Source organism: Mytilus trossulus, chromosome 10 (assembly GCF_036588685.1).
Source record: "Mytilus trossulus isolate FHL-02 chromosome 10, PNRI_Mtr1.1.1.hap1, whole genome shotgun sequence".
NCBI classification, from domain to species: Eukaryota; Metazoa; Mollusca; class Bivalvia; order Mytilida; family Mytilidae; genus Mytilus; species Mytilus trossulus.
Window position 1 is genome coordinate 5174346 of NC_086382.1, and position 15147 is coordinate 5189492.

Genomic DNA, 15147 nt, shown 5'->3' on the forward strand with positions numbered 1-15147 from the left:
CTTTGATGAAATAATGCCATTTTTTTGTATAAAAATTGAAATAACTTTTTTTTAACTCATTGGTGACCCATATTTTTGATTATTTTTTTAATTGAACTGTACTGAAAAAAAAAACTAGACATTTGTAAAATTTATGCGATTTCTCTACTTTAGTTATTTTTTTATTTTGATTTTACCTTTTTTTCTCCTATTAGTTCGACAGAAAAAAGGTACCTTAACAAAAATGCATACTTCTTTCAAAGGCAGATTGTGAGCTTAAATGAACGGTGACCCAATATTTTTATTTAATTTTCTATTAAGTATAGGATAAAGTTTATTTAAAGAAATAAAATAGCGAAATCTATATTTAAAAAAATTGATTTAGACCCGAGAGCCCCTTAAGAGTTCGATTGTCGAGGGGTCTTACTAAGGTTTTTTTTTTATTATGAGCAAGATTTTATATCTTCAAAGAATGGATCACCAATCTAAACGCTTATTTAGTAGAATAATTCAAAACAATATTAATGTTGTACTTTGTTTATGTTTTAAATCTAACAAAAGAACAAATACCATCATAACCATGTATACAATTAGAACAATATTTCATATCAGACAATCCTGTTATCAAAGTAACAAATAATTTTGCAGAACAACCATGATATGTAGTTCTAAATATCACAAGTGAATATGTACTAGAATAATCGTATTTGAACTTTTGTTGAATTTCTATTGCTATTCCTTTAATTAAATGTATGTTGCTGTTTGTTTGTGACATCAGGTGCTGTCTGGTAAATTTTTGTTATACGTTTTTGCATACTATTAGTATCTAATAAAAGGAATTGGTAGTTCACCTACATCATTACTAACCTGATGTTGACACGGAGGTTGTGAGTTCGAACACACAGGTGCCAGGGTCGTTCGATCCCAATCTTAAGGTTGTACCTAACCTTACAGGGAGATAACTATGTGAAATCAGCTAAACGTTTTAATTACGTTGAGTTGTTAAGGAAATATTAAGCTTCTCAATGATCAAAATTAGTGTTTGTCAAACTGCTATATAACCAGTGTAATTTTTCTGATAAATTTGTTGGTTCAAATTTTTGGAAATCTTTATATTTTTGTCAAAGGGTCAAAGTAAATATTTCTGACAAAATTTTATGAAAATTAAACGAGCCAAATTAATTTAAATCAAGGTGTTTGGTACCACCTTCAGTTTTTCTGACAAAGGTGGAGGGTTTTCTCCTGCTTCCTCTATCAATATAAAGCAAACTTCAAGATATAGCAAATAATGCAGAAAATGGTGTTAAACACCAACAAACAATCAATTAATCTTAAAATAATACCGTGAATTTATTTCTATTATCTTTTTTATTTTTGCCATGGAAATCCCTTAACATAATATATACGTTTTAGATAAGAAAACATATGACATATTTCATCATTTGCAATTGTCAAGATCTACAATCATGTTTTTCTTAGATCAGCATATAATGTAAGGCGATCCACAATCAATCAATCTAAATATCAATGTGTGAATGAAAATTCTACGCAGCACATCTTCAAAAAACAAACTTAGGTTCTTCGTAAAATGTCTGCACATCAAAATTGACGCTCCTTTTTTGCATGCCATTTAAAAAACCAATTACAGGATTAAAGCCGTTCATTAGGTCATTACTTAAATAAACTCATTATAGATACAAAGATTAACATTTTGTATTTGCGCCGGACTCGCATTTTGTCTACAAAAGACTGATCAGTGACGCTCCAATGAAAAAAATTAGAAAGTGACAGCATTTGTGACCCTCTGATCAGAAAAGTACTTGGGTTTTTCTCGGCATGTTTATGAATCAAAAGTGAATGCCATGAAAATACAAATTCACGTGAGGTCAATTTTATAAATTAACGGAGATTTTGAACTATCCGCCAGATACCAATAAAATTGAGAAAGGAAATGTTGAATGTGTCAAAGCGACAACAACCCGACCATAGAGCAGACAACAACCGAAGGCCACCAATGGGTCTTCAATGTAGCGAGAATTCCCGCACCCGTAGGTGTCCTTCAGCTGGACCCTAAAATATGTATACTAGTACAGTGATAATGGACGTCATACTAAACTCCGAATTATACACAAGAAACTAAAATTAAAAATCATACAAGACTAACAAAAGGCCAGAGGCTCCTGACTTGGGAGAGGCGCAAAATTGCGGCGGGGTTAAACATGTTTATGAGATCTCAACCCTCTCCCTATACCTCTAGCCAATGTAGAAAAGTAATCGAATAACAATACGCACATTAAAATTCAGTTCAAGAGAAGTCCGAGTCCGATGTCAAAAGATGTAACAAAAGAAAATAAATAAAGTGACAATAATCCATAAATAACAACAGACTACTAGCAGTTAACTATCATGCCAGCTCCAGACGTCAATTAAACTGATTGAAAGAGTATGTCTTCATCATATGAATATCAGGCACAATCCCTCCCGTTAGGGGTTTAGTATCATACTGTCATAAAATATATGAGAAGAACATAACCCGTGTCATGCGAACAACTGTTTTTTTTTTTTAATAAATGTGTTTAGTTCCGATGCAAAGACCCTATAAGTGAATCAATATTAAAGCCAAAATATGCAATCTTTAGTGACCTGACAACAGTATCGTAACTACATCCATTCTTAATAAGTCTGTTTAAGGGGTTTTGTAAGCTTTTGAGATGAATACTGACATTTTTGTGCTTTGTAAAGAATATTACCATAAAAGATTGGATGTGAAATACCTGAACGTATAAGATGTCTGCATGTTGAATTATCTTTACGAATTATTTCCTTATCACCTTATACCGGTGATAAAATTTAGTAAATGTGTTGACGAGTTTGTGATATCGAAAACCCTGGTGTAATAATTTTTCAATGTATGATGTTAACACTTAAGTAACCATACGGTTAAATACGATGAACAAAATAAGTAATGGTGGAACTGTATACAAGGTTTTAAAGTCAAATGTTTTGAAAGATAGAACGAATTTCAGAGACAGATCGAGATTTAAAAGTATTCAGATGTTCTTTATAAAGTTCTGTTTTTCTAAATTCGTAGTTAGTCCTTTGTATTAGAATAGTTGTGAACTGTTTTATTTGTGACCAATAAAACTTTTCTACAGCTGATATATGAAACTATCACAAAAAAGAATAACTATTAGATGCGAGCTAATAAATCAGAACTCTCATTCAATAGTTACTAATTTTTGTGGAATTTCATATGTCAGCTGTAGAAAAGAGATAGATTGCAAACACTTCTAATAAGAAAAATCTATATCTTTTTTATTTATTTAACAAAATGATTATATTTTCATTGTTTATTTCATTATAGATTCTGATCATCAGTTAAGATTGATTCATCTTCATGTAATTATTCTGCCTTCAACAATGATTTTGAACGGAGCAGGTTGTGTATTTCTACTAGATCCGCCTAATTTCAATTCCGGATTGGTTCCTTCGGGTAATGTAATCTTGAACCTTTGCATTATCGTTGCAAAAATCAAATGAAGTTCTGGTTTAGCTACCACTTCTCCTAGACATACACGTCTCCCTGCAGAAAATGGTAACCAGCTTTCTGGTTTCATACCAAGCTTTCCATTTTCGTCGAGGTAGCGTGTCGGATCAAATTTCTCAATGTCTTTCCAATAGTTAGGATCGTGATGAAGTGCCCAGTGATTAATTATAACGACTGTATCCTGTGGAACATCATAACCTCATAAAAAATATAAACCACTACAAGTAATATATGCATGCTATTTTGAGATGGATATGAAATTTTGTTTCCAATAAATTTTTAAAGACAAATCTCAGATTTAAGCTGAAAATTTCAAACATCACAACATTCTTTCAAAATAAAAACTCAACCAACTAACTTATAAAATAACGCTGATACTTACTCATCTGAAGCTATAGCATTGTGACTTAATATCCTCTGATTATGATTCAATTATTACTTGACTTTTTTTGTCTTAGTAATTAACCGTTAAAACGCCCTAAAGTTCTCTCTTGTACGACTGTTTAAAATCAATTATGTATTAAACGGTTGCCGAATCAAAACTCAATAGATAACGAAGTAATGATGTCACAAGTTTGAGAAATATGGCAACTATTTCTGTGGATGAAATATACCAAATTAATCGTCTTCTAATATTTTTTTTGACAAGGAGACAGAAATGATGATGACTGATTTATAATAAGAAATATTCTCTGTAAATAATAACATAATAATTTAGTTTCCTTCCCCTTTTAAGGTTCACCAAAACAAATAGACAAGTAAGGCCGAATTTTTAACTCAGAAAGTACTCTGTGTGCAGACTTACCTGTGCAGTTTGGAAAATTTTAATGCCTAGCATCCACTAGATATATAACTTAAATGTATTTTGCATCTCAGAAAGATGAAATCTTTTTTGGATTTTATTGGGCATTTTTTTCTTTCCTGTAGAAGGTGTAAAAATAAACTAACTTGGGATATAACTTTGAGATGCTCCCTCTCAGGTAAGAACTGGTTTGTCTTGTATTGATTGTTCTTGATTGACATGGATAATAGATATCTTCACATTTATACGTGAGTTAAAGAGTTTATCTGAGTGGACAGTATCAAAGTAATTCAAGTGTTGTTTAGTGTCGGTTAATGTATAGAAAGGTGTATACTATGAAACTTAGAACGAGGGGTGACTTTTATTAAACCACATCTTATACAATCAGAATATCTAAAATTTCTGTTCATGTCTAACATCAGACAGAGTTACATGTATTTCATTTTTTTAATCAACTTATGAATGAACTGCATGTGAATCGGTAATTATCCATTATCTTAATGTAATCCTGTTAGTACAGTAACGATACGACAAAGACTATTGCACTAAATGATGCTACACATATAAGAACATAATTTATAAAAATCAGCAAAGATGTCTGACTTCATATTCTCCAAAACAAAAGAAATGTAGCATACAACAAGATGCAATAACTAATCGAATTCGGCTGCAACTACATAATTACAATATATTAAGTCTCCAAATCAAAAAGATAAGAGACCACGTTGAAGTCTGATTGATTTCAATACTTACCAACTTTTGTATCACACATTGTACTATGAGGCAGACCTACGGGAACAACTGTACCAAGTCCACACATTGTACTATGAGGCAGACCTACGGCAACAGCTGTACCAAGTCTCATGGCTTCATGTAAGGTGGCTTCTGTATAACTGAGATGTTCTCTGTCTGTGATCGTCGGTAGTCTATCTTTTCCTAAATAAAGGTTGACATAAAAGCACACATTTAAATTTGAACGATAAATGTAGACTACATGTATTATACAAAAATACGAACATGAAGTATGATTGTTAACAAAACAACTATCCAATAAAGTTCAAATAAAGTTGATGTAAGTGATTATAGGCAAACGTACGGTCTTTGACAAAGTGAAAACCATATACGTACCTTATAGTCTGCTATGAAAGGCCACGACTAGAATAATCTGAAACATTTTCCAATTGACGAAACAAATATGACAGACATAAACCAACGACAATCACTGAACTACAGGATCCTGACTCTGAACAGACTTTGGAACTTTATAAACTGTAAAATTGTAGTATAGTTTTTTGTTCGGTGTGAGCCAAGGCTCTATGCTGAAGGCCGTTCATTGACCTATAACGGTTTACTTTTATGAATTGTTTTTTTCGATGGAGAGTTGTTTTATTGGCACTTACACCTCATCTTCCTATATCTATATAATATTATATCATTTTCAGCAATATACTTCTCAAAAGTTTGGTATCATAACATCTGATTTTATTGAATTAACCTCATTTGGGTTGAGAAATAATGATATTGATCGATGGTATGTTGTTTAGCGTACAGAGGCGAACGGAAAAAAGAGTTCATACAATGAGGTTTTATAATCTATAAATCAAACTCGCATCTATTGAGAAAATGAGAATACCAAGAGATTGACAAAATCAATATAAGATACAAATAATACCAAATGTGTTTCAGACAAGAAATACAACAGTTGCCCTCTAGAATACATGAAAAGCTTTTAAAGTGACAGGGCCAAACATTGTGATACTCACCAACAACTCTGTCTATTTCTTCCTGGACTTAACATTGGATATCTGGTAACCCAGCCATGTATCGTACAGCAAAGTACAACGTTATTCTTGATGTGTCAATCATGTCAATACCAGCTATAAAAAGAAACACTTTGTAAATGATGAATTCAGTTTGTTCTTATGTTGTTTTAGATCAGACTTGAGTGTTTACGAAGTGTATAACTCCACCATATTATCTAGTTCCCTTTTCCAACTAATGCCCCTATAATCGATTGTTTGGCATTGGTTGTAACTACAAGACGTGTCAAATGACGGGGCCCCTCTCAAATGATACATAAGTGAAATGTTATATCTTGGGTAGTTGTGAAATTGAAATTTTAGTTAAAAAATAAATCTATTACTCAAGTAACAATATTCGATCCCTCTATTCATTTTTAAATGCGAAAAAGACAAATTTTTGAGGGATAAACAATAATTACTAGTTTTTGCAATTTTAGGTGCCAAAACATATCAAGTTTAAATTTTTCTCAATTAATACAAGAAAATAAAAAGTTCTATCCACCATTTTCTACAAAATGAAATGCCTGTCTCAAGCGATAAATATGACAGTTGTTTTCTATGCGTTTGATGTGATTTAGCTTTTGATTTTGCCATTTAATAAGGGACTTTCCATTATGAATTTTACTTGGAGTTAGTTATTTTTGTTTTTCAATTTGTTTCAAATGAAAGAATCACGTACAAACATACATTGAGGTTCTTTTTCAATAAATTTGATATGTTTCTTTGTCAGTTACACATGTTAGGTTCCTTATTCTGTTAGTCTTGCAATGAGTTGTGCGTTTTTGCTCCCTGTTGTGACATTTAGGTGATCAACAACAATAAGAGCATTATTGTTTTGCTTTTTGTGTGGTCTAAGTGAGTTCAAGGTTTTTATGTAAAAAAATTATGTTAAAGGTATACCTAAACTACATAAGTGTCCTTACAAACAACGGTATATTGCTGGGTTTTCCAAGTGCTCCACGAAACCTCTTTCTAAATTATTAACATCTATTTTATCAGCAATCAGAGACGGGCTTCAAAGTTATTGTGAAACTGCCTATTCTAGAGGTGGCGTGAATCAGATGTGGATACTTAAAAATTCCAAAGATCTTTTAGAGTACATACAATCTAACTCTCTTTCATCTTGTAACAGTATTAAAACATTTGACTTTTCTACTCTTTACACAAGTATTCCACATTCCAAACTAAAAGACAAATTGAAAGAGTTGGTATTACTTTGCTTCATAAAAAAGAATGGCCAACGTAGATACAAGTATCTTGTCTTAGGGAGGGATAAATCATACTTTGTAAAGAATCACTCTGATTCAAACAAAAAATTCTCTGAAACCGATATTATCAAGATGCTTGATTTCTTGATTGACAACATATTTGTAACGTTCGGAGGGCGTGTTTTTCAATAGACTGTCGGCATCCCAATGGGAACAAACTGTGCCCCTCTACTTGCCGACTTGTTTCTTTATTATTATGAGGCTGACTTCATGCAGGAACTTCTTAGGAAGAAAGATAAGAAGTTAGCAGTATCCTTTAACTCTACTTTCCGCTATATAGATGACGTTCTTTCACTAAACAATTAAAAATTTGGTGACTATGTGGAACGCATCTATCCCATCGAATTGGAGATAAAGGATACTACATATACAGTTAAATCGGCTTCATATCTTGACTTACATCTAGAAATTGACAATGAGGGTCGGTTGAAAACAAAACTTTACGACAAAAGAGATGATTTCAGCTTTCCAATTGTGAACTTTCCATTTCTAAGTAGCAACATTCCAGCAGCACCTGCATACGGGGTATATATCTCCCAATTGATACGATATTCCCGAGCTTGCATTTCCTATCATGATTTTCTTGATAGAGGGTTACTGCTCACAAGAAGCTATTAAACCAAGAGTTCCAAATGGTGAAGTTGAAATCATATCTTCGTAAATTTTACGGACGCCATCACGAGTTGGTTGACCGTTATGGAATAACCGTTTCACAAATGATATCGGATATGTTCTTTACGTCGTAACTACAATCCCCTTCCCTTTCATGAATGTGACCTACCGAATTAGACTATTTACCGGATTTGTAATCACATAAGCAACACGACGGGTGCCACATGTGGAGCAGGATCTGCTTACCCTCCCGGAGCACCTGAGATCACCCCTAGTTTTTGGTGGGGTTCGTGTTGTTTATTCTTTAGTTTTCTATGTTGTGTCATGTGTACTATTGTTTTTCTGTTTGTCTTTTTCATTTTTAGCCATGGCGTTGTCAGTTTGTTTTAGATTTATTAGTTTGACTGTCCCTTTGGTATCTTTCGTCCCTCTTTTATCATAGTATATTTGTTCATTTGCAAAAGAGGGGCGAACGTTACCAGAGGGACAGTCAAACTCATAGATTGAAAATAAACTGACAATGCCATGGATAAAAAATAAAAATATATGTTGATCCCATACTCATAAGTTCTTAACTCCCCGTTAAATACATCTAATATCGCTTGTCTAAGATGTGTGTTTTTTAACTGAGATGATATTTCCTCGTTGATATCTTACCACTAAATATATCCATTAGCGTTTGTCTAAGATGTGTGTTCGTTAACTGAGACAACACTTCATCGTTCTCTTCTTGTTCTGCTTCTTTTCTTGCCAGTATCAAGGAATCAGTAAAATATCTTATTTTGTCTGAAATCATTAATGCGAATATTTCTAGTTTAATAAACAATATATTATAACAATTTTTTGCAGTTACGATTTTGGAGGTTTTACAGATCTAATGAGAGAAAAACTAATAATTACGATATATTTGTTATTTATTTATATTCTAGTAATATAAACTTCCATCGCATCCAGTCATATAAAAAATAAAGCTGTGAAGAACAGTTCAATGGGAATCCATATTAAACATTATGCATCAATAGTTATCAAAGGTATTTGACTTATAAATCAATACGCCAGTCGCGCTTTTCGTCTAAGACTTATCAGTGACGCTCAGATCAAAATAGTATTAGAGCCAAACAAGTTTAAAGTTGAAGAGCATTTATTACCAAAAATTACAAAAAAGTGTGCCAATTACGTCTAAGGTTATTTATGCCTGGATAATTCGCACTTTTCTAGATCATTTTGTTTTATGGATTAGCTAAAGTAACATTTAAGTCAGCAACTTTCATACAAGGCTAAAAAAGATATGCATTATAAAGGCTTACATAAAGTTACAATTATAAACATTTCAGGTTTAAATAGATCTGTTTTTGTCAACATAAAAATGTTAAGATTCTTTAAATCTGCGGTGAACTGAATTAGTAGGATTCGTGTTTCTTTTCTCTTTTGTTTTCTGTTAAAAATTGTCTTTTGTTTCCTGTTGTTTGCTTTTTGTCTGTTTGTCTTTTTCGTTTGGAAATTGCGTTGCCAGTTTATTTTCGACTTATGAGTTCAAATTTCCCTTTGATATCCTTGACCTCTATCTTTACTTAATGACGATCGCCTAACTCACATAGGCTACGAATTAAAAAATGCGTTTAACAACAGGTTTTATAAAGTTGTGTAAATATATGTAGGCAGTCATGACTCCTAAAATATTTGAACTATAAACCTATAGAAAACATGAGGAGATGACATGAATACAAAGCGGAGTAAACCGATAGGGGCGTGTATTGTTTTTTCTTTTCAGTAAAACGTTCTTATACCAATGCAATAACACTCTTTCTTTGTTGCTAAACGGAGCTTCCGTAACAGATGGCAGCACATAAACATTACAATGTTGATTTTGTTTAGAATCACAATTTAATTCAAACTCAGATAATTTGTGGGAGTAATAACAAAATTTTTAAACTTGTCTTATAACAATGGTTATTAATTTGGTCTCTTGCCCTATTGGCAATCATACTACATCTTCTTTTTTTTATATATATCAAGAATGTACCTTTTTTATGGTTTTCTTTCTTTTATTTGTACTTGTATGTTATTTCTCCATTATATATATTCAAATGTCACACCTGAAATTTTCCTTTTTCAAATCTTATTTTAATCTGAAGCACGCATGAAGCCTATAATTGTCTTTTTACATCTGACGCAAAATATCTACTTGATTGCTTATTGTTCGGATTCCAAAGATGAAAACAATGTTTTACATATTTTTTTCTTTGTTTTTTTAATTCAAAATAATAAGATTTAATCATTAAGCATTAAATCAATTTAATAAATTAAGATTATCGTCTGCTAAACTAGAGTTATCTTTTCTTTAATTTTGAAGGACTTGAGCGTCTTTTATTTACCTACATAATTTCGTAAGCGGTTTTCCCGCTTTTATTTGGTATAAAATTGCATGCTTTTCGTGATTTGTTCATTGCGTGATTTCAACTGAAGGAACACAAAAGGGAAAGGCTGAATCAGACATAAGATAAGTTCATATGTTTTAGTGATAAGTAGATATAGTTGTTGCAGTTGAATTTTCCGAATGATTTTATTTCTGTAATTTATAAAGAATAATTCTTTTTTATTTGAAAGTTGTTCTTGCAAAAAGTTTGATTCTTAATTCAATGTATCGCTTACTTGGATAGCATTTATACTGATTAGACTATTATTTAATAGTTACATTTGTGCACACATATATTAATCATTGAATAGCATTAAATTTAAAATGCTTTAATACAGGCGATATATTTGTTTTGATTGTAATGTATGAGCGATATTCTTTAAACAGGCAATTACATGTTTGTAGTGTAAGCCGTTTTAACATTTACATGCCCGCTAATGTTTAATTTGTTACACGTACATCTTTTATAAGTTTTTTGATTTGCGGATAATTAAATAAGCTTGGTAATTTAACTTATCGTTTATATCGACGTTATATTTGGTTTGAAGGAACATTGCACTTGTTTTAATTGTGTTTTGTTACCAACTTCAGTTGTTTAATGCATTCAAATGTATATTAATTTTATTTAAGACAACGTAGTGGGTTATATGTGGTATTTTATTTATCTAACTTGAATGATAGAATAAGAAGTTGAATTTATATTTTGAAAGATGAATGGGATTTCAAGACTTGATCTATGTAGCTAATCTGTTTTAATAATTATAATAGTTTATAACAATGCCAAGAGGTAGAGGCAGCCGTCGTCGGCAGGACACGGTTAGAGATTCGTCTTAGAATGGCTCCCAGGGAACAACTTCAACCACCATTTAGGAATGAGAAAAGGCGCCCCAAAGTTGATGTTGATGAAGATGCCCCTGTAGTAAGACGACGGAGGGTTGATGAACCTCAACTAGTTGCCTTGCAACCAGATGTAGAATTCAAGAGATTGAACCTGAATTAGCTGCCTTAGGTGAGGTTATTGAAGTTTTTGATGAACCTCTATGTTGCCTGGTTTTAATGAGGTTGTTATATTGATAACTCAAAAGCTGAAGGAAAAAATTTGGCATTGAATATATTGATTTGTCCCTTATGCATCAAAACAATTTCAACAGTCAAACAAAATGAAAACACCATTGGAATTAATGACGGTATGCTGGTTATACAAAACAAAGTTAAGAAAAACCATACTGTTAATTATGTTGAGGATTGGACTGATGGTTGTATTGCTTATGTCCAGGTCCTTATTGAAAAGTATCCGGGAAAAGCAGGTGAACTTTTCTCATATATGTCAATCATAAGCGGTGCAGCGGCTGATCATCCTGTCGAAAAATGGTATTCTTATGACCAATAATTTCGTTTGAGTTGTATCAAGGGATCATACTAAAAAATGGTCATCCATAGATTTTTTTTTTTTTTTTTTGTTGTTGCGTATTTTAACTAACAATACTCAAAAACAACAGCAGGCTAATGTTGGATATAAATGCTGTGATTTTAATTTTAAAGGTTTTTCCAATAAACGCAGTTGCCAATACAGGCATGCATGTCTCAAATGTGGTTTTAATCATCTTGCTTTACGCTGTCGTTGCTTTATGGACTATGAATGTAATACTGGTCCATCTAGGTTTAAGACAAATAACATTTCACGTTTTGTTAACAACTCTGCTAATAGACAAAACCAAAAAGGAGGTTTTAAGCAAAGATAATTTATAATTTTTCAGAACTACATCCAGACCAGTTTAATATTTGGGCCCTATGAACATCTCCGGTTAATGTAAATGAACTCTCTAAGCTTCTGGAATTATATCATGATAAGCAAAGCGCTGTTGAACTTTTGAATGGATTTAAATATGGTTTTAAAATTCATTAGGTCTACACGTTCATGTGAATTGTGAATATAGAAATTTGTTGTCTGTTTTGAAAAACCCTTTTGAAGCTCAAAAGAAGTGGAATAATGAGACATCATTAGGTCGATTGGCAGGCCCATTCAAACATAAACCTATTTCAAATCTTCGGTGCTCTCCTATTGGTTTAGTTCCTAAGAAAACTGGTGGACTTAGGTTGATAACTTATTTGTCTTACTTTCAAATGAAAGTATCAATGATTTTATTGATACTCAGTTTATCAACGTCACTTATTCATCATTTGTCAATGCAGTCAAAATTGTAAAACAAATGGAGAATTCGGCTTTAATGGCAAAACTGAATATTAAATCGGCATTTCCTTTACTTAAATGTTATCCTGGTGATTTTGATTTACTAGGCATCTGAAACTAAATGGTCTTTACTATATCCAAAAAATAATGCCCATGGGATGTACTATTAGTTCTGCTACATTTGAAAATTTTTCAACCTTTTGCATTGGTCAGTTAAAAATAAAACGCATTCTGAAATTTGGATCATTATCTTGATGATTTTATATTTGTTGGAGAAGCTCATAAAGATGACTGTCTCTGTCTTATGACTGCATTTTCAAAAGTTTGCTCAAACTTGGGTGTTCCTATAGCAAAAGAAAAGTTACTCTGAAAGAAGTGCGTCTTTAACAGGTTCATTGGCTTTTTGTGCAAGGGCTCTTCCCTCCAGAAGGGCATTTATGAGGCATCTATATGGCTCTTTTAAAAATGTTAAAATATCTCATCATTTTATAAGATTGACCAAAGGAATACGAGAAGATTTGCATATGTGGCAATATGTTTATAAAGAATTTAATGGCTAAACATATATCCAAGTGAATTGGGTTTCAAATGCTGATTTACATTTGTATACTGACAGTGCAGGTGGTCATTCACTGGTTTGTGCAGCTTATTTAAATGGACCATGGGCAATTTTACAATGGCCATAATTGGGGCAAAGTTTTAAGTGACATTACTTAATTGGAAATTATGCCTATTGCTTTGGCCATCTTTTTATGGAAAGAAAGGTTTACGAATAAGAATATAATTTTTCATTGTGATAATATGGCTGTTACAATTTTAAAATCAAAATCTTCAAAAAATGACAGGGTTATTTTTTTGTTTGTTAAGTAAAATAGTTTTGTGGACATTATTATTTAATTTTTAATTTAAAGCGTTGCATATTTTTTCAAAAACAATTTTATTGCTGATGCTTTATCTCGTGGACAGATGAAGTTCAGAGAAGTAATGCGCAATGCCGACCGGACGCCACAAACTATTCAACATGAGTTCTTAGATCTTTTGTTATACAAGCTTCAAAATTGTTGAATTATTCAATTTCTCAAAGTACCAGAAATATTTATAAAAACGCATTACATTCGTTCAATATGTCCAGGATGGAATATTCTATTCCCCTTAGTTGGCCACCAAGTAACAGACAAATTATTGGTTACATTGGTTTTTTTGTCACTAAACCATTATTCATCGTTACAATTAGATCATATATATCTGGAATAAGTTACAAATTGAAAACTCAAGGGAATGAAGATTTAACTAAATCTTTTATCATTCAGAAACTTTTAGGTGGTTGTGATAGACTTTACAATTCTTAAGATCTTCGGGCACCTTTGACTATTGATATTGATTAGATTAAATGTGGCTTTGAGGCACGTGTGTCTTCTTATTATGAAACAATATTGTTTTAAACAGCATTTAACTTAGCTTGTTGCATTTTTACGTGTGAGTGAATTTGCCATTACAACGAATGTTATGCAAGAGCATGTTTTACATAGGCGGGATGTTTATATTGACCATCTTAATTAGCTGTTTATTACGATATTTTTTTTCAAAACTGATCAAAAATGGAGATCCACTACTTTAGTTGTAAAAAATAAATAAAAATGAATCAAATGAGATTTGTCCTCTACAAAGTTTGGAAGCCTTTTTGCAAATAAGACCTGGATATGATGGTCCTCATTTTTGCCAAATAAATGGGAAATCATTGACAAGATTTCAGTTTCAGACTGTTTTAAACAAAGGGGGTTAGATCTTACCTACACAAAGTTGGGGCAAGGCTATTAAACATACTGATTTTGATGATATCCACCCAACTCTTTTCGCTGATCATGGCGAATCTGTCATATATTGGCAGTGATATTTTTATTAATGCTATTCAGTCAGATTAGAGTTGTTTATTAAGATCCAAACAGAATTTTATATCCAAATGAATTTTAACCTATTTAAATTTGCAAGCCATCGTGCATGGACACATGAAGTTGTATGACAGTTGAATAATTTATTTCATTTGTTAAACGCATGCATCAAGTTGAACAGCTCTGTTGAGTATACAACTGTTTTGTTGTTAGTTGTAAATACAAAGTTTAAAAAATCTTATTTTTGTTGTGATATGATAGTTTATTCTCATAAAACCATGCAAGTACAAAGGTTACAGAGAAGTTGAAAAATAATATACATAAAAAAAAAAAAAAAAAAAAAAAGTTGTTTATTTTGTACTGTTGTAAAGTGAAGTTGATTACTTCGTTGATCTTTTGTTAAGTACAGTTGATAACTTCGTTGATCTTTTGTATAGTAAAGTTTTTTACTTCGTTGAACTGTGGTATAGTATGGTTGGTTACTTCGTTGTTTTGTTGTGTAGTAAAGTTGATTACTTCGTTGATCTGTTGTATAGTAAAGTTGATTACTTCGTTGATCTGTTGTATAATAAAGTTGATAACTTCGTTGATCTGTTGTATAGTTTAGTTGATATTCTTCATTGAACTATTGTATAGTATAG

General features: G+C 31.9%; 1 protein-coding gene across 1 annotated transcript; it reads right to left on the reverse strand.

Moving 5' to 3' along the window:
* Positions 1-3273: 3273 nt before the first annotated feature.
* Positions 3274-5100, reverse strand: LOC134686649 (steroid 17-alpha-hydroxylase/17,20 lyase-like). Its single transcript, XM_063546323.1, has 2 exons — positions 5082-5100; positions 3274-3724 (listed from the first exon to the last, which is right to left on the reverse strand). The coding sequence occupies exons 1-2, from the start codon at positions 5098-5100 to the stop codon at positions 3375-3377; spliced, it is 369 nt and encodes a 122-aa protein (XP_063402393.1). The 3' UTR covers positions 3274-3374.
* Positions 5101-15147: the final 10047 nt, after the last annotated feature.